This window comes from Trichechus manatus, unplaced genomic scaffold, assembly GCF_000243295.1.
Source record: "Trichechus manatus latirostris isolate Lorelei unplaced genomic scaffold, TriManLat1.0 scaffold00024, whole genome shotgun sequence".
Taxonomy (NCBI): domain Eukaryota; kingdom Metazoa; phylum Chordata; class Mammalia; order Sirenia; family Trichechidae; genus Trichechus; species Trichechus manatus.
In genome coordinates, this window is record NW_004443960.1 from 14072145 (window position 1) to 14097331 (window position 25187).

The following is a 25187-nucleotide window of genomic DNA, read 5'->3' on the forward strand; positions in this document are numbered from 1 at the left end:
CCCGGCAGCGCCCGCGCCGGGGCGGGGCAGCGGGCGGCCTGGGGCTGGGGAGACCACCGCCTCCTGGGCCTGCCTGGGCACCCGCCTTCGCGATGCCGCTGCTTGTCGAGGGGCGGCGAGTGCGGCTGCCGCGGTCTGCCGTGGACCTCGTCCGAGCCCACCCGTCTCTGGAGGTGAGCGGGGCCCGGGTGTGGGGGCTTCGAGGCGGGTCCGAGGGCAACCTGCCGGGCGGGCTGGACCCTTCTCACGCCTTCGCTACCGTCCCCCTCCCCCGAAACGGATTTCAAACTTGGCGCAATCTAGAAATGGTCGGCACATCCGGAGCCCCGGCCGCCGGCAGCATCTTTCTGTTTTCACTTGAGGAGTCCGTGGAGCTTTTCCCTTCTTTAGACCTTAGAGGGCATCTGCTGAGCCTCTTCGTTTACCGAGGAGGGGACAGAGGCCCAGAGAGGTTAAGTGACTTGCCCAGGGTCGCACAGCACCGAGGCTTGAGGACACCCCGGAACCCCAGATTTCCAGACTACGCGTCTCTCTCCCAATCTGGACTTGGCTCATTTAGGCAAATCGGGGCACCCTCCCTTGCCCACTTAGCACTCGCAGGAATCCCCACCGTGTGGTGAACACTGCTTCGTCCTTGGGGCGTCAGGAAGCAGGAGGTGATACCAGGATGGGCTTCGCAAAGCGTGGGGCGCGGACATCCTGGCGGGGCTCCCAAACCCCGTCTTGGGTCCTAGGGTTTTTAACCCCGGATTTTTAGCCAGAAGAAAGGGCCCTGCTTCTCCCCAGCGGGGGCAGTGGAGAGGACCACACCCTAATAGAGTTTTTGTTTTTCCTTTACTTTTGTCCTCAACTAGGTCTCTCAACCCCTGGAATTCGCTTCACATGCTTACGTAGGGACTGTTTAGAAGAGGGTTCTTAGTATAAAAAATTTGGGACCGAACATCCCACTTGTCACAGATACAGTTTTGGGGGAATACAGCCCAATTTATTGATTCAAGAAGTTCCTATTGAGCCCCTAGTACATGCTGGGCAGTGCCCGTTCGCTCAGGGCGGTTGCGGTCAGTGGTTGTTGTTGATTGCCATCCAGTCGACTGCTTCCACTCATGGTGACCCAGGTGTGCAGAGTGGAACTGCTCCGTAGAGTTATCAAGGTCTTTCAGAAGCACATCACCAGGTCTTTCTTCCAAGGCGCCTCTCGGTGGGTTGGACCCGCCACCTTTTCCGCTAGTAGTCAAGCGCTTAACCGTTTGCGCCATCCAGGACTCCCTAGTCAGTAGAGAGGGTTTTTTTTGTTGTTGTTGAAGAATTGCTCAGATGCCCTGAATTGTTAAAGTGTTATAAAGAAAAGCATGCCCTTTTCATTCTGAGATGTGAAACAGAAGAACTGAGCTGGTCTGGGGAGGTTAGGGAAGGAATTATTTTTTGTGTGTGTTCCAAAACACTTTATTTACAAAAACATGAAGTGGGCTGGATTTGGCCTGTTTGACAACACCTGCTATGTACCATAGGTTTGTTTTCTTCATTATCAATTGGAAGATCTCTTTATCTTTTTGTCTTTATTTTAAGTAATGACTTTTTATTCTTTTTCACAAATCAGAAGAAAACTTAAGTACAGTTGGTACTGTTATCCTAAAGCATGTTTTCATCAGACCTTAACAATTATGTACTTTAACTTACTCACTGCAAATTAATGATCATAGCTTTTTCTTAAACTATTTTTATTACTACATGATGACATACCTGCATAAGCTTATACATTTTGCTTATGGTAACTAAGTACAATATAGTAGGGCTAGATAGTATCATGCAGCTTTGGAATAGGGGATCCAGGAAAGGTGAACAGTAAAAGGCCACCTGATAGCTGGCTGGCCATTGACCTGGGTTCTGCATGGATGCTACTCTCTGCTGGAAGCCTCCTGAGGAGGTAGGCTTCTGGGATTTTGCTGCATGGAGATGGCCTGGTTTTTGTGTTTGTTTATTATAATTTTTTTTTTACTGTACTTTAGCTGAAGTTTACAGAACAAATAGTTTCTCATTAAACAATTAGTACACATACTGTTTTATGACATTGGTTAACAACCCCACGACATGTCAACACTCATCCTTCTCGATCTTGGGTTCCCTATTACCGGCTTTCTTGTCCCCTCCTGTGGAAGGCCTTCTTGATGTGTCCTCCATAACAGTTGCACAGTTTGTGATTATTTTGTCTGCTTACTTGTTCTGTTTACTCTCCCTTTGATCTGTCTCCCAGAATGTATACTTCCTGAAGGCACACTGAAATGTTGTCTGTCTTTGCCTTTGTACGTTCAGAGCTAGGCCAGTCTCTGACATAGAGTCGGTGCTCAGCAAATATTTGTTACATAAATGAGTGAACAAAATGAGCCTTGAATTAAGATCTGAAGGATGATGGGGAGTTAGTGATAGGGAGAAGGCGGGCCGGTCTGGGATTCTCAACTTGCGTTTCCTAGACAAACAGTAGTAATACTAGCCAACACTTACTGGGCACTTAGTACATGCTTGGCATCCTGCTAAGCACTTCCCTTGTATTCTGTCACTGTCACACCATTGACCAGTGAAGCTAGGAGTAGCATTCACCAAGGGAAAAAATTCAGCTGCCTAAAGAATTTAGGTGACTCTCTCTGCTTTTATATATGTTTGGAAATTTTCATAATAAAAAAGTTTAAAAGATCAGTCAGTGTTCAAGGCAGTGTGCCAAGTGCTGAGAGAGGGCGGTATGGTGATATGCTGGGGCAGCGCCTCTTAAAGGAACGTTATGGCCTGTTTAGGGAGACTGGCCTAGAAAAGAAAGGGGTCCTGGTGGAGCAGTGGTTAAAGCACTCGGCTGCTAACCCAAAGATTAGCATTTTGAACCCACCAGCCGCTCCATGGGAAAAAGATGTGGCAGTCTGCTTCCATAAAGATTACAGCCTAAAGGTCATGGAAGCTCCGTAGACACATCCACACTCCCTGAGGGACCAAATTACTGGGTGGAGGGCTGTGGGGACCATGGTCTCTGGGAACATCTAGCTCAATTGGCATAACCTAGTTTATAAAGAAAATGTTCTACATTCTACTTTGGTGAGTAGTGTCTGGGGTTTTAAAAGCCTGTGAGCGGCCATCTAAGATACTCTGCTGGTCTCACCCCTTCAGGAGCAAGAGAGAATGAAGAAAACTAAAGATACCAGGGAAAGATTAGTCCAAAGGACTAATGGACCACAACTACCAAAGCTTCCACCAGACTGAGTCCAGTACAGCTAGATGGTGCCTGGCTACCACCACTGACTGCTCTGACAGGGATCACAATAGAGCATCCCAGACAGAGCTGGAAAAGAATGTAGAACAAAGTTCTAACTCACAAAAAAAGACCAGACTTACTGCCCTGGCAGAGACTGGAGAAACCCCTGGAGTATGGCTCCCAGACACCCTTTTAGCTTAGTAATGAAGTCACTCCTAAGGTTCACCCTTCAACCAAAGATTAGACAGGCCCATAAAACAAAATGAGGCTAAAGGGGCACACCAGCCCAGGGACAAGGACTAGAAAGCAGGAGGAGACAGGAAAGCTGGTAAGAGGGAACCCAGGGTCAAGAAGGGAGAGTGTTGACATATTTTGGGGTTGGTAACCAATGTCATAAAACAATGTGTGTACGATTTAATGAGAAGCTAGTTTGTTCCGTAAGCCTTCATCTAAAGGTCAATAAAAAAAATAAAAAAGATTACATCCTAGGAAACCCTGTGGGGCGGTTCTACTCTGTCCTATAGGGTCGTTATAAGTCGGAATCGACTCAAAGGCAACGAGTTTGGTTTTCTTTTTTTTTTTGCCCTAGAAAGGCCATGTAAAACCAGACTCCTTACAGAAAGGCTGTGTAGTGGGGACCAGTTTGCATTACAGGAATGTGGAGGAAGGAGGATTGCCTTCATTTGAAGCTGTCTAAGGGAAGGAAAAGGAGCCCTGCTGGCGCAGTGGTTAAGCGCTCAGCTGCTAACTGAAACGTCAGCGGTTCCAACCCGCCAGCCACTAGGTGGTAGAAAGGTGTGGCAGCTTACTTCCGTAAAGATTTACATTGGAAACCCTATGGAGTAAGTCGGAATCGACTGGATGGCAATGAGTTTGTTTTTTCCTTTTTATTATTTTTTTATTTTATTGCTGTACTTTAAATGAAAGTTTACAATTCAAGTTAGTCTCTCAGACAAAAATTTATACATACATTGTTATGTGACCCTAGTTGCTCTCCCTGTATTGTGACAGCACACTCCTCCCTGATTTCCCGTGTCCGTTCAACCAGCTCCTGACCCTCTCTGCTTTCTCATCTCACCTCCAGATAGGAGCTGCCCATTTAGTCTTATGTATCTACTTGAGCTAAGAAGCACACTCTTCACGAGTATCATTTTATGTCCCATAGTCCAGTCGAATCTTTGTCTGAAAAGTTGGCCTCAGGAATGGTTTTAGTTCTGGGATCACAGAGAGTCCAGGGGCCATGCTGGGGTTCCTCCAGTCTCAGTCAGGCCATTAAGTCTGGTCTTTTTACTAGAATTTGAGTTCTGCACCCCACTTTTCTCCTGTTCCATCAGGGAGTCTCTTGTGTTCCCTGTCTGGGCAGTCATTGGTGGTAGCCAGGCACCGTCTAGTTCTTCTGGTCTCAGGCTGATGCAGTCTCTGGTTTATGTGGCCGTTTCTGTCTCTTGGGCTAATAATTTCCTTGTGACTTTTGTGTTCTTCATTCTCCTTTACTCCAGGTGGGTTGGGACCAATTGATGCATCTTAGATGGCTGCTCGCTAGCTTTTAAGACCCCAGACGCCACTTACCAAAGTAGGAGGCAGAACATTTTGTTAATAAACTTTGTTATGCCAGTTGACCCAGATGTCCCTTGAAACAATGGTCCTCAGACCCCCGCCATTGCAACTCTGTCCCTCGAAATGTTTGGTTGTATTCAGGAAACTTCTTAGCTCTGGTTTAGTCCAGTTGTGCTGACTCCCCCTGTAGTGTGTGCTGTCCTTCCCTTCATATAAGATAATTCTTATCTACTATCTAGTTAGTAAGTAACCTCTCCCTCCCTCCCCACCCTCATAACCATCAAATAAGTTTTCTTCTGTGTTTAAACCTTTTCTTGAGTTCTTATAATAGTGGTCTTATACACTGTTTGTCCTTTTGTGACTGACTGAATTCACTCAGCATAATGCCTTCCAGTTTCCTCCATGTTATGTTTCCTGGATTCATTGTTGTTCTTTATCGTTGCATAGTATCTCTTTTTTCAGTGCTGTTGGAGTTTGTTTTATGTATTTTGGAGCCCTGTCATTGGGTGGGTAAATATTTATTATAGTTATGTCCTCCTGGTGTATTGACCCTTATCCTTTGTGGTGGATTTTACTTTAAAGTCTATTTTCTCAGAGATTAATATTGCCACTCCTGCTCTTTTTTGAGTGTCGTTTGCTTGATGTATTTTTTTTCCATCCTTTGAGTTTTAGTTTGTTTGTGTCTTTTTAAGTCTAAGGTGTGTCTCTTGTAGGCAGCGTATAGATGGATCATGTTTTTTTAATCCATTCTGCCACTCTGTGTCTCTTTATTGGTGCATTTAGTCCATTTACATTCAGTGTAATTATTGACAGGTATGAGTTTAGTGCTTTCATTTTGATGTCTTTTTTTTTTGTGGTGTTGACAGTTTCTTTGTTCCACTTAATTTTCTGCGCTGAGTCATTTTTCTTTTCATCTTTTTCATTATTGCTGATTTTGTATTTGCTGAGTCTTTGTATTTTTCTTGGTTTTTTATTTTGATGTGTAGGATTGTTAGTTTCCTTTATGGTTACCTTAATATTTACCCCTGTTTTTCTAAGTTTAAACCAGTCTTTTATTTTTTCATATCACCTTGACTTCCTCTCCATATGAAAATTCTATGTCTACATTTTTTAGTTCCTCTTTTTTGTTTTAACATTGTCATCTTTTACATATTAACATCTCTGTTTCCCTGTTTTTGGTGTCTTAGCTTTGATTTATTTTTGTGACTTCTCTATCTGGGTTGATATCTAGTAGCTCTGTCCTGTGTTCTAGTCTTGGGTTGTTATCTCATGTTATTGATTTTCTAACTGGAGGACTCCCTTTAGTATTTCTTGTAATTTTGGTTTGGTTTTTGCAAATTCCCTAAACTTCTGTTTATCTGGAAATGCCCTAATTTCACCATCATATTTGAGAGACAGGTTTTATTGGGTATATAATTCTTGGCTGGCAATGTATTTTTTCTTTCAAGCCTTTATATATGTCATCCCGTTGCCTTCTTGCTTGCATGGTTTCTGCTGAGTAGTCCAAGCTTAATCTTATTGACTCTGCCTTGTAGATGACTTTTCGTTTATCCCTAGCCGCTCTTAAAATTCTCTCTTTATCTTTGGTTTTGGCAAGTTTGATTATAATATGTCTTGGTTACTTTCTTTTGGGATCTACCTTATGTGGGGTTCAATGATAGGTAGATATTTTGGATAGATATCTTGTCATCTTTCACAATATCAGGGACGTTTTCTGCCAACAAATCTTCAACAATTCTGTCTGTATTTTCTGTCATCCCCCCCATTCTGGTACTCCAATCACTTGTAGGTTATTCCTCTTGATAGACTCCCACATAATTCTTAGGGTTTCTTCATTTTTTTTAATCCTTTTTCTGATTTTTCCTCAAATAAGTTGGTGTCAAGTGCTTTATCTTCAGTCTCACTAATTCTGACTTCCGTTGCCTCAGTTCTGCTCCTCTGACTTTCTACTGAGTTGTCTAATTCTAAAATTTTATTGTTAATCTTTCAGATTTCTGATTGCTCTCTATGGATTCTTGCAGCCTGTTAAATTTGCCATTATGCTCTTCTCTAATCTTCTTAAGTTCCTCTATTGCCTGGTCTGCATTTTGCATCATTTCCTTCCTGATTTCTTGAAGATTTCTGTATATTAGTCTTTTGTAATCTGCCTGCGATCATTCCAAGAAATTCTCTTCTTCTGGAAAAGTTCTTGATTCTTTATTTTAGGAGCTTGCTGAAGCCATCATGGTCTGCCTCTTTATGTGGTTTGATATTGACAGTTGTCTCCGAGCCATCAACAAGTTACTATATTTATTTATTTTATGTTTGCTTACTGTGTCCTAGCTTCTTGTTTTGTTTTGTTTTGATATGCCCAAATAGGCTGCTTGTGTGAGCTAGCCCAATCACTGGTGCCCCTGAAGCTCCAACGTCCTGCCACCAGGTGGCCAGACCTGCCACTAAGTATGTCAAGCCCAGGAGTCCACCCGTTGTCCTGTGTGGATTCAGCTTAGGTGTCCAGGTAGTCGGACACCAAGTGTGTGGTGCAGGTTCTTACCTACAGTCCTAGACAGGCATGGGTGATTGGTGTAGGCACAGGCAACCGGCTACAGCAGGTGTCACATGCTGAGCAAGGCAAGGGGCCAACGGCCGCCCTGGAGTGTCTGGAGGAAAGCATGTCCCTGTTCCCTAGAGCATGTAGGTGGATGGGTTTTGCAGCCAGACTATGAGCATCCAGTGCTGTTGGCTATAAGGATTGGGGGGCACCTCTTTTTCATGTTCCCCTGTTGCAGGTGGCTAGGTGGCATGGGTGGAGCCACCAGTCCTCAGGCCCCTGATGTGGGTAGGTGAAGACCCTGCTTAATGGGTAGAGCAGTGTCAAATGTCACGAACCTGGCACTTCACAACGGAAACAGTTGAAGTTAGATTTCTGGTATATACACTGTTGTACTGTGGTAATGAGGGCCTGCGCTGTTGAAATGGGCCCACACAAGTCTGTGCAGGGGGAAAGTCACTCAGAGTCCATGGATCCCTTATGCCTGTGCCTAGGCAAAGGAGCTGTGCCTACCCTGAGTTCCTGGCTTTGGGGAGCTGGCAGATTGTTTTTTCCCGTATCTGTTAATTTGTTCCCTCTCCAAGGCCACTCAGTCCGATTCTTGTACTTTGATATTCAGGGCTCCTAGATTGTCATATATAATCCATTCACTTGTTTTTTCGGGTCTTTGTTGTAAGAAGGACCACCAGAAGCATCTGACTACCCCGCCATCTTGGCCCTACCTCCCTCTTTTTGGTTAAAGGGAACGATGATGGAGGCAGGAGAAGAGTTTGTAAAGGAGGAGGACGGCGAGGGCATTCTAGCTCGGCAAACCCACGTGTGTGATGGCAGGAGGGGGCTGTGGGGTGAGTGGACGGGAGATGGTGAAGAGTGGCAGGCAAACCTAAAAAGGAAAGTTGTGTCTAGATTATTGAGGGGCTTAGATGTATCTCTCATCTAATAAGCAATGGGGAGAAGTGAAAGGTTTAATTCTGTATTATAACAAGTAGCATGTCCTCTTTGTAGGAAAGTAGAAAACACAGATCTCCAAAAAAATCACCTGTGATCACAACCATTCTTCATCTTCTGGTGACTGTCCTTACAGAGGTTTTTCTTTGCATATAATATACTTTTTTACATGCTAGCATACCGTTTATTGTTTCATAATGTGCCTTTTTCGTGTAACAATATGTTGTAAGTATGCCTGTCCATAGCTATGCCTAACCAAAAAACCAAACCTTTTGCCATGGAGTCAATTCCAATTCATAGTGACCCTGTAGGACAGAGTAAAACTGCCCCATAGAGTTTCCACGGCTGTAATTTGTTTTTTTAATTGTGCTTTAAGTGAAAGTTTACAGTTCAAGTTAGTCTCTCATACAAAAATTTATACACACATTGTTATGTGACCGTAGTTGCTCTCCCTATACTCTGAGAGTGCACTCCTCCTTTTCACCCCGGATTTCCCGGGTCCATTCAAACAGCTCCTGTCCCTCTCTGCTTTCTCATCTCATCTCTGGACAGGAGCTGTCCATTCAGTCTCATGTATCTACTTGAGCTAAGAAGCACACTCTTCACAAGTATCATTTTATGTCCCATAGTCCAGTCTAATCTTTGTCTGAAGAGTTGGCCTCAGGAATGGTTTTAGTTCTGGGATGACAGAGAGTCCGGGGGCCATGTCTTCTGGACTCCCTCCAGTCTCAGTCAGACCATTAAGTCTGATCTTTATACTAGAATTTGAGTTCTGCACCCCACTTTTCTCCTGCTCCGTCAGGGAGTCTCTGTTGTGTTTCTTGTTAGGGCGGTCATTGGTGGTTGCCGGGCACCTTATAGTTCTTCTGGTCTCAGGCTGATGCAGTCTCTGGTTTATTTGGCCCTTTTGTTTCTTGGGCTAATATTTTCCTTGTGTCTTTGGTGTTCTTCATTCTCCTTAGCTCCAGGTGTGTTGGGACAAATTGATGCACCTTAGATGGCTGCTCACTAGCTTTTAAGACCCCAGACGCCGCTCACTAGCGTGAGATGTAGAACATTTTCTTAATAAACTTTGTTATACCAGTTGACCTAGATGTCCCATGAAACCATAGTCCTCAGACCCCAGCTCCTGCTACTCTATCCCTTGAAGTGTTTGGTTGTATTCAGGAAGCTTCTTAGCTTTTGGTTTAGTCCAGTTGTGCTGACTTCCCCTGTAGTGTGTACTGTCCTTTGCTTCACCTAAGATAATTCTTATCTACTATCTAGTTAGTGAATAACCCTCTCCCTCCCTTCCCACCCTCGTAAACCATCAAAGAATATTTTCTTCTGTGTTTAAACCTTTTCTTGAGTTCTTATGATAGTGGTCTTATACACTATTTGTCCTTCTGTGACTGACTAAATTCATTCAGCATAATGCCCTCCAGATTCCCCCATGTTATGTTTCACAGCTTCATAGTTGTTCTTTATCGTTGAATACTATTCCATTGTGTGGATATACCATAATTTGTTTATCCATTCGTGCATTGATGGGCACCTAGGTTGTTTCCATCTTTTTGCTATCGTAAACAGTGCTGCAGTGAACAAGGGTGTGCATATCTATTCATGTGACAACTCTTATTCTAGGATCTATTCCAAGGAGTGGGATTGCTGGATGGTATGGTACTTCTATTTCTAGCTTTTTAAGGAAGCTCCAAATCGATTTCCAAAGTGGTTGTACCATTTTACATTCCCACCAACAGTGTATAAGTTTTCCAGTCTCTCCATCACCTCTCCAGCATTTATTGTTTTGTGTTTGGTGGATTAATGCTAGCTTTTTGGGAGGTGAGATGGTATCTCATTGTAGTTTTGATTTGCATTTCTCTAATGGCTAACGATCGTGAGCATTTCCTTATATGTCAGTTATCCACCCGAGTGTCTTCTTTGGTGAAGTGCCTGTTCATATCCTTTGCCCATTTTTTAATTGGGTTATTTGTCTTTTTGTTGTTGAGGTTTTACAGTATCTTGTAGATTTTAGAGATTAGATGCTGATCGGATTTGTCATAGCCAAAAAGTTTTTCCCAGTTTGTAGGTTGTCTTTTTACTCTTTTGGTAAAGTCTTTTGATGAGCATAAGTGTTTAATTTTTAGGAGCTCCCAGGTATCTAGTTTCTCTTCTGGTGTTTGTGCATTGTTACTTATGGTTTGTATTCTGTTTATGCCATGTTTTAGGGCTCCTAGTGTCGTCCCTATTTTTTCTTCCATGATCTTTATTGTTTTTGATTTTCTGTGTAGGTCTTTGATCCATTTTGAGTTAGTTTTTGTGCATGGTGTGAGGTATAGGTCTTTCAGTTTTTTGCAGATGGATATCCAGTTCTGCCAGCACCATTTGTTGAAGAGACTGTCTTTTCCCCAATTAACAGACTTTGGGCCTTTGTGAAATATCAGCTGCTCATAGGTGGATGAATTTATGTCTGGATTCTCAATTGTGTACCATTGGTCTGTGTATCTGTTGTTGTACCAGTACCAGGCTGTTTTGACTATCGTGGTGGTATAATAGGTTCTAAAATTAGGTAGTGTAAGGTTTCCCACTTTGTTCTTCACTAATGCTTTACTTATCCAGGGCCCCAAGGCTGTAATCTTTATGGAAGCAGACTGCCACATCTTTCTCCGGCAGAGTGTCTGGTGGGTTTGAACCACCAACCTTCTGGTTAACAGTCGAGTGTTTAACTATCACCAGGGCTCCCTTAGGTTTGCCTAGCACATAATAATAATGACAACAACAACAGAAATCGTGGTACTTGCCACATACCACAGCCCTATGAAGTAGGTGCTGTCATCATTCCCGTTTTACAGATGAGCACTCTGAGGCACAGAGAGGTTGAGTAACTTGTCCAGGGTCACACACCCTGTAAGTGGTGAGGATTGGAACCCTGGCAGCCTGTCCTTAACTTTAGATCTGCACTACCCAGTATGGTAGCCATGAGCCACATGTGGCTGTTTACATTTAAATTAAAGTTAAATTAAAATTAAAACTTCAGCTTCTCAGTCACACTAGCTATATTTCATGTGCTTAACAACCACACATGACTTGTGGCTACTGTGAGACAGCACAAGTCTAGACCTTTTCCATCATTGCAGAAAGTTCTTTGGGCAGTGCTGTCTAGAGCCTTGGCTCTTAACCGGGTGCCATATGCTCAGTACCTGCTCCTGCAACATCTTGCTTAATGGTTCCATAGAATGTTACAATGTGAACACACCATATTTCATTCCTGCATTTTAAGCATGAAAGATATTTACAGTGTTTCACCAATATGGACATTCTCAGAGCTAAATCTTTATAAACTCCCATAATTCTTTCCTTAAGTATATATTCCTACAAGCAAAGTTGCTGGGCTCAGAAAAGTTTTTGAGCAGAAAAGTGATGTCACAAAATCAGTGTTTTGAAGCAGTGACCCTGGCGGCCATGGGTAGGACGGACTGGGCAAGCGAGATCACAGGGAAACAGATGGGGAATGGTAGCACCAGCCACTGGCCAGCGCTCGTCAGAGCCCTGTGTCGGGCTCACCCGCCACAAACCTCCTCTCATGGTGGATGTCATTCTCCCCATTTACCAGATGAGGAAGTGGAAGCTCAGAAGGTCAGCATCACGCCCAGGGCCATCCAGTGAATGGCAGGCCAGGGATCCAAGCCCAGCAGTGTCTTGCCTGGAATCTTGTGCTCGTAGTTATATTGCAGCAATTCAGATGTAAGATACGAAAGGACTGAACTAAGGCAGCACAAGTGGGAATGGGAAAGAGGCTCAATTTTGAGAGCTAACATATTAATAATAATTTCTTACCCTCCTTTTACAGTTCACAAAGCACATTCATACTTGCTCTCCAACTGACAAAGGAAGGATTGACAGAATATGGCAGCAGGGGTAAGGGATATACGATCCCCGAGGTTACAGCTAAAGATTGGCTAAGACGGGTCAGCAAACTACAGCCCACGGGCCACATCCTGTTTTTGTACAGCCTGGGAGCCAGGAATGATTTTTTTCCATCCATTTTTAAATGGATGAAAAAAAATAATATTTCATGAAATGTGAAAATTATGTGAAATGCCTATTTCTGTGTCCACAAATAAAGTTGTATTGGAACCAGCCATGCCACCTTGTTCATGTATTGTCTCTGGCCGCTTTTGCGCTTTTAACAGCCCAGTCGAGTAGTTGCGTCGGAGACTGTATGGCCCACAAACCCTAAAACATTTACCGTCTGGCCTTTTACAGGAAAAGTTTGCTGACCCCTGGGTTAAGAGAATAATGCCATTTGAATAGGAATTGGGAAATTAGAATGAGGGGCAGCTGGGAGGAACTGAGGGAAAAGATATTTTTTGTGAATATTAGTATCCAGAGAATATTAGAGGTTGAGAAAAGTAGGGCTACTTTTATTTCAGGAAGTATGTGTTTATAAAGTGGGATGTGTATTTTTCCCTAGAAACCTTGGTGGCGTAGTGGTTAAGAACTATGGCTGCTAACCAAAAGGTCGGCAGTTCAAATCCACCAGGTGCTCCTTGGAAACCCTGTGGGGCAGTTCTGCTGTGTCCTGTAGGGTCACTATGAGTCGGAATTGACTTAATGGCAACAGGGTACGGGTGTTTTCCCCAAAGAGGAGATGTTTGGCTAAACTTTTTTCATTTTTTAAGGTGGAATACCAAAGCAACATACTGTTTTGGGCTTGTGGCATTATCTCTTCTGGTAATTGTTGCTTTTCTTTGGGAAATAGTAGGAGCTCTGTTGACGAGGAGCCCTGGTGGCACTGTGGTTAAGAGCTCGGCTGCTAATTAAAAGTTGGCAGTTCAAATCCAGCTGCCACTCCTTGGAAACCCTATGGGGCAGTTCTGCTCTGTCCTATAGGGTCGCTATGAATCAGTAACGGTGTTGACGAGAGACATTGTGATTTTTGCTCTTGAGAATGAAAAATGTTAATTCATTTCTTACAAATAGCTCTGTTTTTTTTTGGTGGTAACCCAGTTGTGAAAATGGTAAAAAATTTGCCTTTACTCCCGCCACGCCACCCCTTCCCAGAAAGAACAAAGCAAAAGGTAAGTATTAAAGGAATAATGAGGGAATTCTGAATTCTCCCTTACGTTATTTTGAATTAAGGTGGGGCAAGAATTGGCATGAAAATGGAACCACCAGCAGCTCAGCAGGAGAAAGATGTGGCGGTCTGCTTCCAAGAGATTACAGCCTTGGAAACCCTATGGGGCAGTTCTATTCTGTCCTATAGGGTTGGTTTGAGTTGGAATTGACTCGACAGCCGTGGGTTGGTGTAAATTACTGCCTTGCTTCCAGATGATGGAAGTTTATTAAAAGAAGACAACACCGTATAACTAATCAAGCTGATCCTTACGTTCATTACATTTTCCTGTATTTTATTAAGTAACTAAGCACTAATGTAAAATAGCACCAGTCACGAGAAATGGCAAGAAGCCTGTATAAGACTATAAAAATGTTCTGCAGTCTGGGCAGTACGTACATGTGCTATAGTTACTCATTTGAATAAGAATTTGTTCATTAAGGAGTGTATTTGTTGCAAGTCAGAAGGAAATTATGATACATTTCAGTGTTGTGTCAGTTAGACATTTTTGAAAAAAAATGCTTAATTCTGTTTTCGTTCAAGAGTTTAACCACCTAAGTTCTTTTTTTTACAGACTTGCTACATAAGAATTTATACAAATATTCTATTAGACAAATTTTTGACACCAAATGTTCACGTGTCCTTTTAATAAATTTGCTTATTTATGAGAGATCCTTTCTGCTGTCCTGCCTTAATAATAACATAACTACATCTCAGAACATTCAGGGAATAAAGACAACAGTAAAGTCTCCTGTTTGTGCTGTGCTAACGCAACCATGGTTATGTGTGGGAATTTTCTTCCTGTATGTTTTCCTGTGTGTGTCTACATTCCAGCATCGTTGAATTCACAGTATACTTATAGCTCTTTTTTTTTTTTTTAATTACACTTTTGTATTGTTTTTTGGGGGCATTTCTACCCTGTCACATGGGGTTGCCGCGTCGAAAATCAACTTGACGGTACCCAGAAACAATTTTGCTTTTTAGTTAATGTTTCAAAACTATTTTCCCATCTTCATTTCTCACGACTATGCAGTTAGTGGTTGTGGGTTGGTTCAGCAAAATTTACTACCTTTCCTGTTGCTGCTCCTAGCTTTTTTCATTGTAAGTAACACAGTGATTAACGCCCTTTGGGGTTATTCCCTTAGTATGATTTCCAGAAGTGGAACTACTAGGACAGAGATTAGGGGATAAGGAAAGTATTAACCCTCTTCCTCTTTAAAGAAAATAAAGAAGGGATGTGGTTTCTGAGCCACCCATCCATTATTGCATATAATGATTCTCTTTACAATTGTAAAATTAGGAAGAGCCTCACACTCTTTAGTGAACTGTGATAAAGAATTTTTGCTTATTCCATAGGTAATAAAATCTCGTTTTATAGGCAAAAAGCCAGAATTTGTTTTCTTTGCATTGTTCCAAATGATTGTTACTGCTGCCTTTCATTTTAGCCTGTCGAATAGCACACACACCTCGAGAGACTAGTGTGTCTTTCCCTCTTAGGGTACTCTTTGGCTCTCTCCACTCTCTTGTTATTCAGTCCTCACTAATTTACATCACTGTTTTTTTTTTTTTTAATTAAACAGGAAAGAGCCAGACTTCTCAGAGGTCAGTCTGTTCAACAAGTGGGACCCCAGGGCCTTCTGTATGTTCAGCAAAGAGAGCTTGCAGTGACTTCCCCAAAGGATGGTAGGTTAGGAAGCAGTGCGTTGGGCGTTATCACACAGGCTATTGGATATTTTATTTTATTTCTTTTTTAAACAGGCTCCATCTCCATTCTGGGTTCTGATGATGCCACCACTTGTCACATTGTGGTCCTGAGGCACACAGGTATGATGAGAGAGATGAAGGAAACCATTACTTAAACTGACCCCACGACTGGGATCATTTAATTTCTGGATTTGAGCTTCCTGGTGTCCTATTTGAAACCTGACCTCACTTACATTTTTCTAGTCTGCATGGTTCTTCCTGTTGCCCTGGCCAGAATGGGTTGGCTGGGCAGCACAAACTTTTCTATTTTTTTTCTTACAGGATATCCAAAGATGAGGCCGTCCGAACGGACAGGAGTAGACTTGGCTTGCTTCCTGGGTTCTCATCTGGAATAATATGAGTCATTTCATCCTTGTTCTTCAGGTAATGGGGCTACCTGCTTGACACATTGTGATGGAACCGACACCAAAGCTGAGGTCCCCTTGATCATGAACTCCATAAAGTCCTTTCCCGATCACACTCAGTGTGGAAGGTGAGCTCTGTGATATTCTGTTCTGTTGGGAACTTTGCCCCATTGTGTAGGGGAAGTAGCTGTGGAAGCTGTTGCAGCCACATAGAACATCAGCCCCGTACTGTCTGACCTTTGCCTCTAGAGCAGAACCTGGCACAGCACTGGCATTTTGTCAGTAGTTATTGAGTGAACGAATGGAAGACACACACAGGCAAGGAAACGTGCTGGGTTTTAAATGGAAGGTTTGACATCTATTTTCAGTAATATGTTTTTAGATTTTCCTGCATCAGATGTTGCTCTTATACCCCAGATGTGATACCTCTTCATTCAGTCGTTCATTCATTCAGCAGTTAGTTGTTGAATGCTTCCTATTAGCCAGGGCTTAACTATAGGTGCCAAGGACGTAGCAGTGAACAGAGTAAGTGAAAAAACTCACTTATAAGGTGTATATATTCCGATGCAAGGAGAGTCAGTAAACAAACTATAACTAACCAACCAACCAGTTGCCATTGAGTCGATTGCAACTCAGAGTGACCCCATGTGTACCAGAATAGAATTGCGCTCCATAGGATTTACAATGGCTGATTTGTGGCAGGGGAGGAGGTAGACTGCCAGGCCTTTCTTCTGAGGCGCCTGTGGGTGGACTTGAATCTCCAGTCTTTTTGTTAACAGCTGAGTGCGTTAACCATTTGTACCACTTGGATTCCCAGGCTGTTGTAGGGTGTGGAAAAGGTGGTTAGTAGACAAGTGTGGGGAACACAGGGTCAAACGAAATTAGGCTTTTTAGATTGTAGGACTTCTTAGAGCCTTATGATGAGCTACAGTAGGCAGGATTTTGCAAAGTTACTAACTCCAAAACCAAAACCAGAGACCCAAACCCACTGCTGTCGAGTCAACTTGGACTCAGCAACCCTATAGGACAGAGTAGAACTGCCCCATAGGGTTTCCAAGGAGTAGCTGGTGGATTCAAACTGCCAACCTTTTGGTTAGCAGCCGAGCCCTTAACCACTGCGCCACCAGGGCTCCTATTTAAGAACATGCCTTTCCCATCTCGTGGATGATGGTGAAGGGAACACACTCTGGGAAAAGCTGATGTAGAGGAGTAAGCATGAGCTTTAGACAGATGCCGGCTTTATTTGACAACCCCACAGTGTCCTCCTCTGTAAAATGGAGACAGTATTTCCTCTTCTCACCAAGACACGGAACATTCAATGAGACAACACCTGTGAAGTGTCCACTGCAGTCCCTCCATCGACTGGACTTTTAATCAACTTAGATTCCCAAGTCTACGGCCCAGCCCCTCCTAGGCAGAGACATTTAACAGGCTTTTGGAGGTACCCTCGCTTTGGGTGAGTGAATAAGTGACAGAATCGTATCCTTCTAGAGCAGAGTGTCTCACCCTCTGCATCAAGGCATCACATTTGTGCTGATACAGAACCCCTCGGTCTTTAGGGCGTCTGGGCAGGGTCCCCAGAAGCTTGCCTCTGGCCTTGGCCGCCTCACCCGTTTACCTAGTGTGCCCCACAAATACTTTCTGTATAGGCCACGACCTGAAAAAGGCTGGCAAGACTGCTGTAGAGCGGGGGTCATGGAAGCTGAGAAACAAAATCCAGAGTGAAACCAGTGCACACTGCCGATGTGCCGGGCTGGCCTCTCACCACCCCTCCCTCTCTTTCCCAGGCTGGAAGTGCACCTCGTCGGCGGCTTCAGTGACGATCGGCAGTTGTCACAAAAACTTACTCATCAACTTCTCAGTAAGTTCACTTCCCCTCCCTAAATTTGATAAAAATGTTTATGTAGTTTTGCTTGGATAAAAGCCCCAATTAGTACAAAACCTAAGAGGGGCCCGCCTACTTGAGGCAACATAAGACACTGGAGTGCCCAGTTCAGAATCTTACAGAAGGAGTGACTGGCGTGGTGCTACATCTCTTGGGACTAGTGGGGATGGGACAAGGGTGTCTTTTAAGATAGCAGTTGATCATGCCAGAAAAGTAAATGTTCTGAATTGTGTAAAATAGAACCACCCTCCTGGCACAAGTGTCCATTTTAATTTGCTGTAGGAAATGAGAACACTGATACTATTTTTTCCCTATTAAATTAGTAAATAATTCCCCCTCCCCCCCACCCCCAAAAAAAGGGCTCCGTGTTAGCCCGGAGGCAGTGAGGTAGGCGCACCCGCGCCATGCCGGAATAGCAGTTGGTGCTACCTGTCAGGAAAGTCATTTGGCAACGTGGCTTACATCTGACAGATTCATAGCCTTTAACCCAGTAATTCCCCTTCTGGGAATCTAAGAGAATAATCTGAAGCATGCACATAAAGATTTATGCCCAAAGATAAGCCAAAAAACCCAAATCCACTGCCGTCGAGTCAATCCTGACTCATAGCACCCCTATAGGACAATGTAGAATTGCCCTATAGGGTTTCCACGGCTGTAAATCTTCAAGGAAGCCAACTGCCACATCTTTCTCCCTCGGAGTGGCTAGTGGGCTCAAACCACTGACCTTTCGGTTAGCAGCCATACGCTTAACCACTGTGCCACCAGCCCTCCTAAAGATGACCAATAGAGCATTGTTTATAATAGGCAAGTATCTGACACTCCCCATCAGTAGAGGAGTAGTTACATAGGCATTAAAATAATACTTGGGAAGAGGTTTTAATTACACTGGAAAATGCTTATGTACAAACAAATCAGGATATTAAATTGTCTACATGGTATGAGTAGATATACAGTTGTCTTTGATGTGGGCTGAGCTGTGCATAGAAATACGCTGAATTTTAACTGTGCTGAGATTATGGGCATTAAAAACCTACTTCTCTAAACTTTCCTGTATTTTCCAAATTTTTTAGAGTGACTCAATTTTTTACAACTGTGATAATCAGAAAAAAAAAAACTTACTTAGGAAAAGAGTATCTTCTGTAATGAATCTGTTTATCCCCCCAAACTTCTGTGTTTCCTTTGGGCCTGGGGCTACGAATGTGTCTCACTCAGCAGTCAGGGTTCTGTGAGGTCAGTGCATATGGTCCTGGCCTGATAGACAAGGGCCGGGTTGTGGCTGAATGGGGAGATTGCTCAGCTGGCTCTGTTCCTCTGCCCCCTCTTGACTTGCTCAGTGTCTCTTCTGCTAATTAAAGGAACTTTTTTGACATCTAGTTTTAAAATTCTAATTCTAGGTGAATTTGACAGACAAGAAGATGACATTCACTTAGTGACATTATGTGTGACAGGTAAGTTCTGCCATCTTTCCCAAAACAAAAGCAGTAGATTTCAGGAATTTTTGCCCTCACCCTGAAAAAGCAAGACCAGGACCTCAGAGGTAGAAGAGATACACAATTTGCTGACGTCTTGCTGACTTTTGTGCCAGCTTTTCCCATCAGCTGGAATGGCTTTACTTTGTATCCCCATGTCCAGATCCTGTTCAGCCTTCAGTTCAGACACTGACCTACCTCAAGGACAACTCACCTTTCCTCCCTTGGGACTTTCAGAAGCCTTCTTTACTCCTGGAAGGGAGAAGGGACTGGATTTCTAAGTGGAGCTGCCAACTCACATGGCAGATTGCACTAATTCTGGAAGGGGTGGTTTTTCAACATAAATCTCCCTGCCCTGGGACTCAGCTGGGAGACCAGAACACAGTCCCGTATTTTGCTTGTTTTTCCCCCTTCGCACTTGGGGTTCCTTCTTGGCCTTTATTATACAAAATGAAAACAGTAGTTTGAGGTTACTTAAAAAATTGTCTCTAAAAATGTATTTTTTTATTTCTTAGAATTAAATGACCGGGAAGAAAATGAAAACCATTTTCCAATAATTTATGGCATTGGTAAGTAGTGTGTGTGTTTCGGGGGCTGGAGGCTTGGTTACACATTGACAAGGCAGACACGGGTTAAAGTGATTGAGCAAAATCATGATCCTCACTGGTGTTGGTGTACTACAGACTTAAGTTCAAATGCTAGCTCCTGTCTATATTCGCTGAGACCTTGGGCACGTGGCTTAACTTCTCTAATCTTTATCTACAAAATAGATAGTGTCCACATCCTGAGACGGTAGCAAGCATGAATCACAGGGCGCTGTCTGTGATGCACGTCTGATCACAGACGGCGCCCTGTGATGCATGCGCGCTGGGCATCAGCAGTTTCTCTGCTCCCTTCTGGAAGGCCGGGTGTGCGTTTGTCTAGCCAGTGCTCTGGGGAGCAGAACGAGCGGTGCACTGTAATCTTTTCATACGCAGGGAACCAAGTTAAGATTTTGATTGAGAACAAAGATCCTAGAAAAGAAAGTGTAAAACGATCAGGCTAAAAGAACACTTCTGACCTTCCGCCCTCCTGTGACAGCCTAGGGCTCCTGAGGATAGGGGGTGAAACTGGCCGCACCTGCCCAGGCTTCCACCTTGTCCATGACAGGTTATTTAGCTGAGTGGGTACCCAGGTGTTCATTAGTTTATCCTCTTACTTTGTACATGTCTAGGATACTAAATTGTAAGAAATTAAAACAAACAAAAACACTGGACTGCCAAGAGCCAGGTCACCCTCCTGTCCCCAGCCATATACAATGCATCTGGCCGTAGGGCTGACTGGGGAGCGTCTAGCCTGTGCCTGCTTGAAGACAGCGAGTGCCAGGAAGGGTGAGCTTCTGGGGCAGGAGCCGCCCTGCACAGTCTCCCCCACCAACAGCCCTGCTCAGGCCTCAGCTATTTTCAGTGAGATACTTGGCTGAAAGGTCACTTTCTCTTTCCGGAAGGGGGAAGCTACAGACGCTTGAGTCATTTTGTTCAGTTTCCATTCTTCTCTCTTATTTTATCCATATTCTGCCTTTTATATATGGTGACAGAATGTAAGGCTGCAAATTTCCCATTTTAGTCTTTGGCCAGTTCAAAATCATCCTATCATCCCTCACAGCTGTCAACATTAAAACTGCAGAGATTTACAGAGCCTCCTTTCCAGATCGAGGTCCGGAGGAGGAGCTGCGTGCTGCGCGAGCTTTGACGGGAGGACCAGTGAGTTTGAAATCATCTTGGTGTTAAAGGCCTGGAGTGGGGGGAGGACATCAAATTCCAAAGCCTTAAGGTTTGGTAGTCCTTAGAAACGAGAAGTTTACGTCTGCTTCTTTGAATCTGTAAATTCTCGGGGACTACCACACACACAAACATAATAAATAAGTAGAAGAATGAGTGTCTTCAGATTATAAGCTAAAGGCCCCTGTTCTCTGCTGAAAAGGTGTAGGGAGAGGCATGTGTGAACCCACAGCATCTAGATCCAAAGAGAATGAACCCCCTTTACTTGTATAAAGTGAGTAAGGAGGCCAGGAAGGGGCAGGAAGAGATTTCTCCCCACTGCATCGTGGGATCATGCATTCCTCTGGACCAAGTCACTAAACACCAATTTGCTTGAATGATTTAGTTAACCTAAAAGAATGATCAAATTAATTTAAAACTCTGATTTCCTTAGGGTGCTTTTTTATTTTTCCCTGAAAGTAATGGGTGGTACTTACTTATTCCAAGCCCAGTCATTTTTTGGACTTAAAAAGTTACTCTTTTAGGGAGCACAACCAATGTGTAGTTGGACTTTTTTTAAGTTTCTACATGTCGATTTAGTGACACTGATTACATGCTTTGAGTTGTGCAACCATTCTCACCTTCTTTTTCTGAGTTGTTCCTCCTCCATTAACATAAACTCACTGCCCCCCTAAAGTTCCTGTCTAATCTTTTGAGTTGCTGTTGTCACTTTGATCCCATATAGATAGTTCTTAAAACAGCATAATGCTCAAGGCAGACCTTTTTTACTAGCTAAGCTAAACTACTATTTGGTTTTAAGAAGGTTATCAGGGGATATTTTTGGTTTAATGTTTAAAGATTATCTCAGGGCAATAGTTTCAGGGGTTCACCAACCTCCACGGCTCCAGAAAGTCTGGATTCCATGAGAATTTTAAATTCTGTTCTGCATTTTCCCCCTTTTGATCAGGATTCTGCTATAGAATCTTTGATCAAAATGTTCAGTATTGGTAGCCGGGCACCGTTCACAGTTCTTCTGGACTCATGATGGAGGAGGCAGTTGTCCATGGAGTCTATTAGCCACACATTCCATATCCTCCTCCTATTTCTGACTCCCCTTCTTCTGTTGCTCCAGGTGAAGAGAGACCAATTATTGTGACTTGGAGGCAGCTTGCAAGCTTTTGAGGGCCCAGGCACTACACAGTGAACTAGGAGGTAGAACAAAAGCACTTAAACCTGTTATTAGGCCACTTAACTGGGATGTCCCATGAAACCATGACCCTAAGCCTCCAAACTAAGGAACCAGACCCCATAGGTTTTTAGTTGTACATAAGCAGCCTCAGCAGCTCCTTTTTTTTTCCCCCTTGTCATTGTTACATCTGTCACATAACTTCTGCCAATTCCACTTTTTACAGGTGTACAACTTACTGACAGCACTTAAAATAATCAGCTGTGCAACCCTACCCTTAATCAGTGCAATTTCTTTTAACCCTCTTTTCCCCCTCCCTCCCATCCCTGGTAACCACTAATAAATTTTGGTCTCTATACATTTGCCTTTTTTTGTCTTTTTATATAAGTGAGGTCATACAATATTTGTCCTTTTATGATTGTCTTATTTCACTCAGCATAATGTCTTCAAGCTCCATCCATACTGTAGCATGTATCAAAACTTCGTTTCTCCTACTGGCTGAGTAGTATTCCATTGTATGTATATACCACATTTTGTTTATCCGTTCCTCTGTTGATGGGCATTTAGGTTGTTTCCACCTTTTGGCTATTCTGAACAGTGCTGCAGTGAACACTGATGTACAAGGCTCTTTTTGAGTCTGCTTTCACGTCTTCTGGGCGTATACGTAGAAGCGGAGTTGCTGGATCATATGGTAGTTCTATTTTAAGTTTTTTGAGGAACCACCACAATGTTTTCCACAGCGGCTGTGCCATTTTGCATTCCCACCAGCAATGGATAAGGCTCCAATTTCCCCACATCCTCACCAACATTTGTTATTTTCTGTTTGTTTTTTTTTTTAATCTCAGCCATCCTAGTGGGAGTGAAATGGTGTCTCATGATGGTTTCGATTTGCATCTCTCTGATGGCTAACGATGCTGAGCATTTTTTCATGTGTTTGGTGGCCACCTGAATGTCCTCTTTGAAATGTCTATTCAAGTCCTTTCTCATTTTATGCTTAGGGTGCTTTTTAATGAGGAAGAATTTTTAATTTTAAAAACTAGAAATATAAAAACCTAAGACTAATATTTTTATTTTAAAAGCTAGAAGTAAAAACGGAAAATTGCTATTTTGAAGAGACACATGCCATTTGAGAAATGGGTGTAAGAATTCTTTGAAAATGCTCAAAGTGTGAAATAGCAGAAACTTTCAGAGCACCCAAAAGAATTCTGCTTATTTAGGAAATGCTGACATTTTCATTGAAAAGTATGTTTGGATTCAGTGTCATTTGTTTTGCTACCCTTTAACGTTTTTTAGGATTCCTTCTGCAGTTTCTCAAGTAGCATAATAACCTTAATTTAGTTAATATTCAAAAGAACATATTTGAGTCTCAAAGCCAAAATGGAACATTACTGATAAGGTTACAAATACCATTGGAAATGTGGGGATTCAGGGAATCGGTCATTTGGCAAATTAGCTTTTTATAAACTGGTTTTTCCTTCCTTTTGATGGGATAACAGTCACTGTGCTTGTATGCTGCAAGGTAATGAGTTGCTTGGGCTTAAGTAATGAGGCAATGTTTTACGGAGCAATGAGGAGCATGGACTTTAGTCAGACAACTCCAGGGATGGATGCCCAGCTCAAATGCTTCCTGGACAGGGGACCTTGGGCACTGTGCCTCACCTCTGAGCCTAAGGTTTTCACACAGAATGAGGAAGATGCCATCTTCCTGCAGGACTGTCCTAAGGACTAAACAAAATAATGTAGTCACCCACAAAGTGCAATATCAGACACGATGCAAGTATTCAGTTAAGTGGCAGCTTTTGTTATTACTATGTGAGACAGAATTTTTAAGAAGCCTATTGTCCAGGTAAATGGCTGAAATACTAGACTACAGTGGAGCTGGCATTAATAGTAAGGTTTGAGAAGTGGGAACACATTCCTTGAATTCTATCCTTGAAACGTTCTTTTTTAGATGATTAGCATTTATGATGCAAAGACAGAACAACTTCGCATAGGACCGTATTCCTGGATGCCATTTCCACATGTGGATTTCTGGTTGCAGCAAGATGATAAGCAAATACTAGAGGTAAGAATTTACAGGTTGGGCAACTCTTAACTCTTGGAACCCTGGTTTCTTCATCTGTAAGAAAAAAAAGGGTTCAGGCTAGATAATAGCTGCTTTTCCTTCAGCAGAGAGTACTTATTTTTAGGATGCCATTGGCAGACCCCGTTTAACTTAATTAGGGATAAGAAGTAATGTCCTAGTTAGAAATACGCAGGTGAAGCAGTAAGCAACCAACTGCTTTTTCTCATTAATCCAGCACCTCATTTCTTATGTAATTTTACACTTCATATACATACATATATACTTACATATAGTATTCCAAGAACATCCTACTCAGTGTTTAAAGAACACAAAGATACTTTATTTGACAGCTATATCAAAGTAGGGAAAGAGTGAGGTTGCTCTTCTCTTATGCCCATAATCTTATTTTCCAGAACCTTTCCACTTCACCTCTGGCTGAGCCCCCCCACTTTGTTGAACACATCAGATCTACCTTGATGTTTTTAAAAAAAAATCCATCTCCAACTAACACACTGTTTCCTGGAAATAAAGCTCTACTCTACAAAAAAAATGAAGATGGTTTGTGGGAAAAGATCTCTTCTCCACGAAGCTAAAACCAGGAACTACCAAAGAAGGCAACTTTTTGGCATGACAAATACAGCTGGTAGGGGTTGGAAGAATGTGAACTGGGAATCTACACTCTGAGGCTTAGGTCTCCTTACTCAGTGTCTTTCAAATGACTTTCAAAATAAAATGTTATTTTGGCAAAGGCATTTGTTTAGATTTCCTTTTTGCTTTACTAAAAAGTTGCAGAGGAAAAAGAAGCTACCTGTCTGTGTTCTGTAAGCAGCTGTTCAGATACTTGGGTAAGTATTTCTACTTCTCTTAAATTAGTGGGTAAATTTTAAAATTACAGTAGAGTTTGTGAGGAAACTATTTAAAGCAGTAAAATTCTGTGAGAATTTATACATCTCACAGATTTTTTTTAGCCCCAAAATATTTTAGAGGCTTAATCTCTAAAATTGATGATCTATTATGAGGTTAAATTTACTCTCTGAGAGTTACACAAAGCCACTGATGAATCTGTTCTTTTAGATGTAAGAGCACTGAAATGCCTTAATTGTGGTTATTATGTAAGTTATCTTTTTAGCTTTTATTTTTCTGAAGTTGCTATGGAAAAGGAGGTCAAATGAGAGCACACAGAAAGGTTCATATAGTAACGATGGCCAGTTAATAGTAAGATTTATCAACTGAACTCACGGGTAACAATTTCAAGAACCTTTATTGAAACCAACATTCATAGTATCTCAAGGGTGAAATTTTGTTTCAGCAAAACCGATTTAACAGTTTCAAATATAAAAACATTTAAAAATTAATCTTGTTAGAGGTGA

The 25187-nt window shown here is 42.7% G+C and overlaps 2 protein-coding genes across 4 annotated transcripts in view; one reads left to right on the plus strand and one right to left on the minus strand.

The window, feature by feature from the left end:
• NTAN1 (N-terminal asparagine amidase) lies at positions 1-24569 on the plus strand. Of its 3 annotated transcripts, none has more exons than XM_004373272.2 (10): positions 1-173; positions 14946-15048; positions 15124-15189; positions 15493-15601; positions 17261-17334; positions 18753-18806; positions 19343-19396; positions 20472-20569; positions 23704-23817; positions 24231-24569. In XM_004373272.2, the coding sequence occupies exons 1-10, from the start codon at positions 93-95 to the stop codon at positions 24408-24410; spliced, it is 933 nt and encodes a 310-aa protein (XP_004373329.1). In that variant the 5' UTR covers positions 1-92; the 3' UTR covers positions 24411-24569. The 3 variants fall into 3 exon arrangements, with proteins under 3 accessions (XP_004373329.1, XP_023584255.1, XP_004373331.1); XM_023728487.1 differs by having other exon boundaries at positions 20517-20569; positions 24231-24439; XM_004373274.1 differs by lacking the exons at positions 14946-15048; positions 15124-15189 and having other exon boundaries at positions 15-173.
• The window catches only part of PDXDC1 (pyridoxal dependent decarboxylase domain containing 1), a 51969-nt gene continuing 50567 nt past the window's right edge, over positions 23786-25187 (minus strand). The window contains exon 24 of the mRNA XM_023728483.1: positions 23786-23871. The gene's annotated coding sequence lies outside the window, so the exon portion shown is untranslated. The remainder of the gene's footprint in view (positions 23872-25187) is intronic.

What these genes read in the sequence shown, in the direction of transcription:
- NTAN1 (XM_004373272.2), top strand. Translation starts at nt 93, where the DNA reads ATGCCGCTGCTTGTCGAGGGGCGGCGAGTGCGGCTGCCGCGGTCTGCC. An exon ending in GAGCTTTGACGGGAGGACCA is followed by an intron (nt 20,570 to 23,703) that starts GTGAGTTTGAAA and finishes GTTCTTTTTTAG; the next exon opens with ATGATTAGCATTTATGATGC. An exon ending in ATGATAAGCAAATACTAGAG is followed by an intron (nt 23,818 to 24,230) that starts GTAAGAATTTAC and finishes CTTATTTTCCAG; the next exon opens with AACCTTTCCACTTCACCTCT.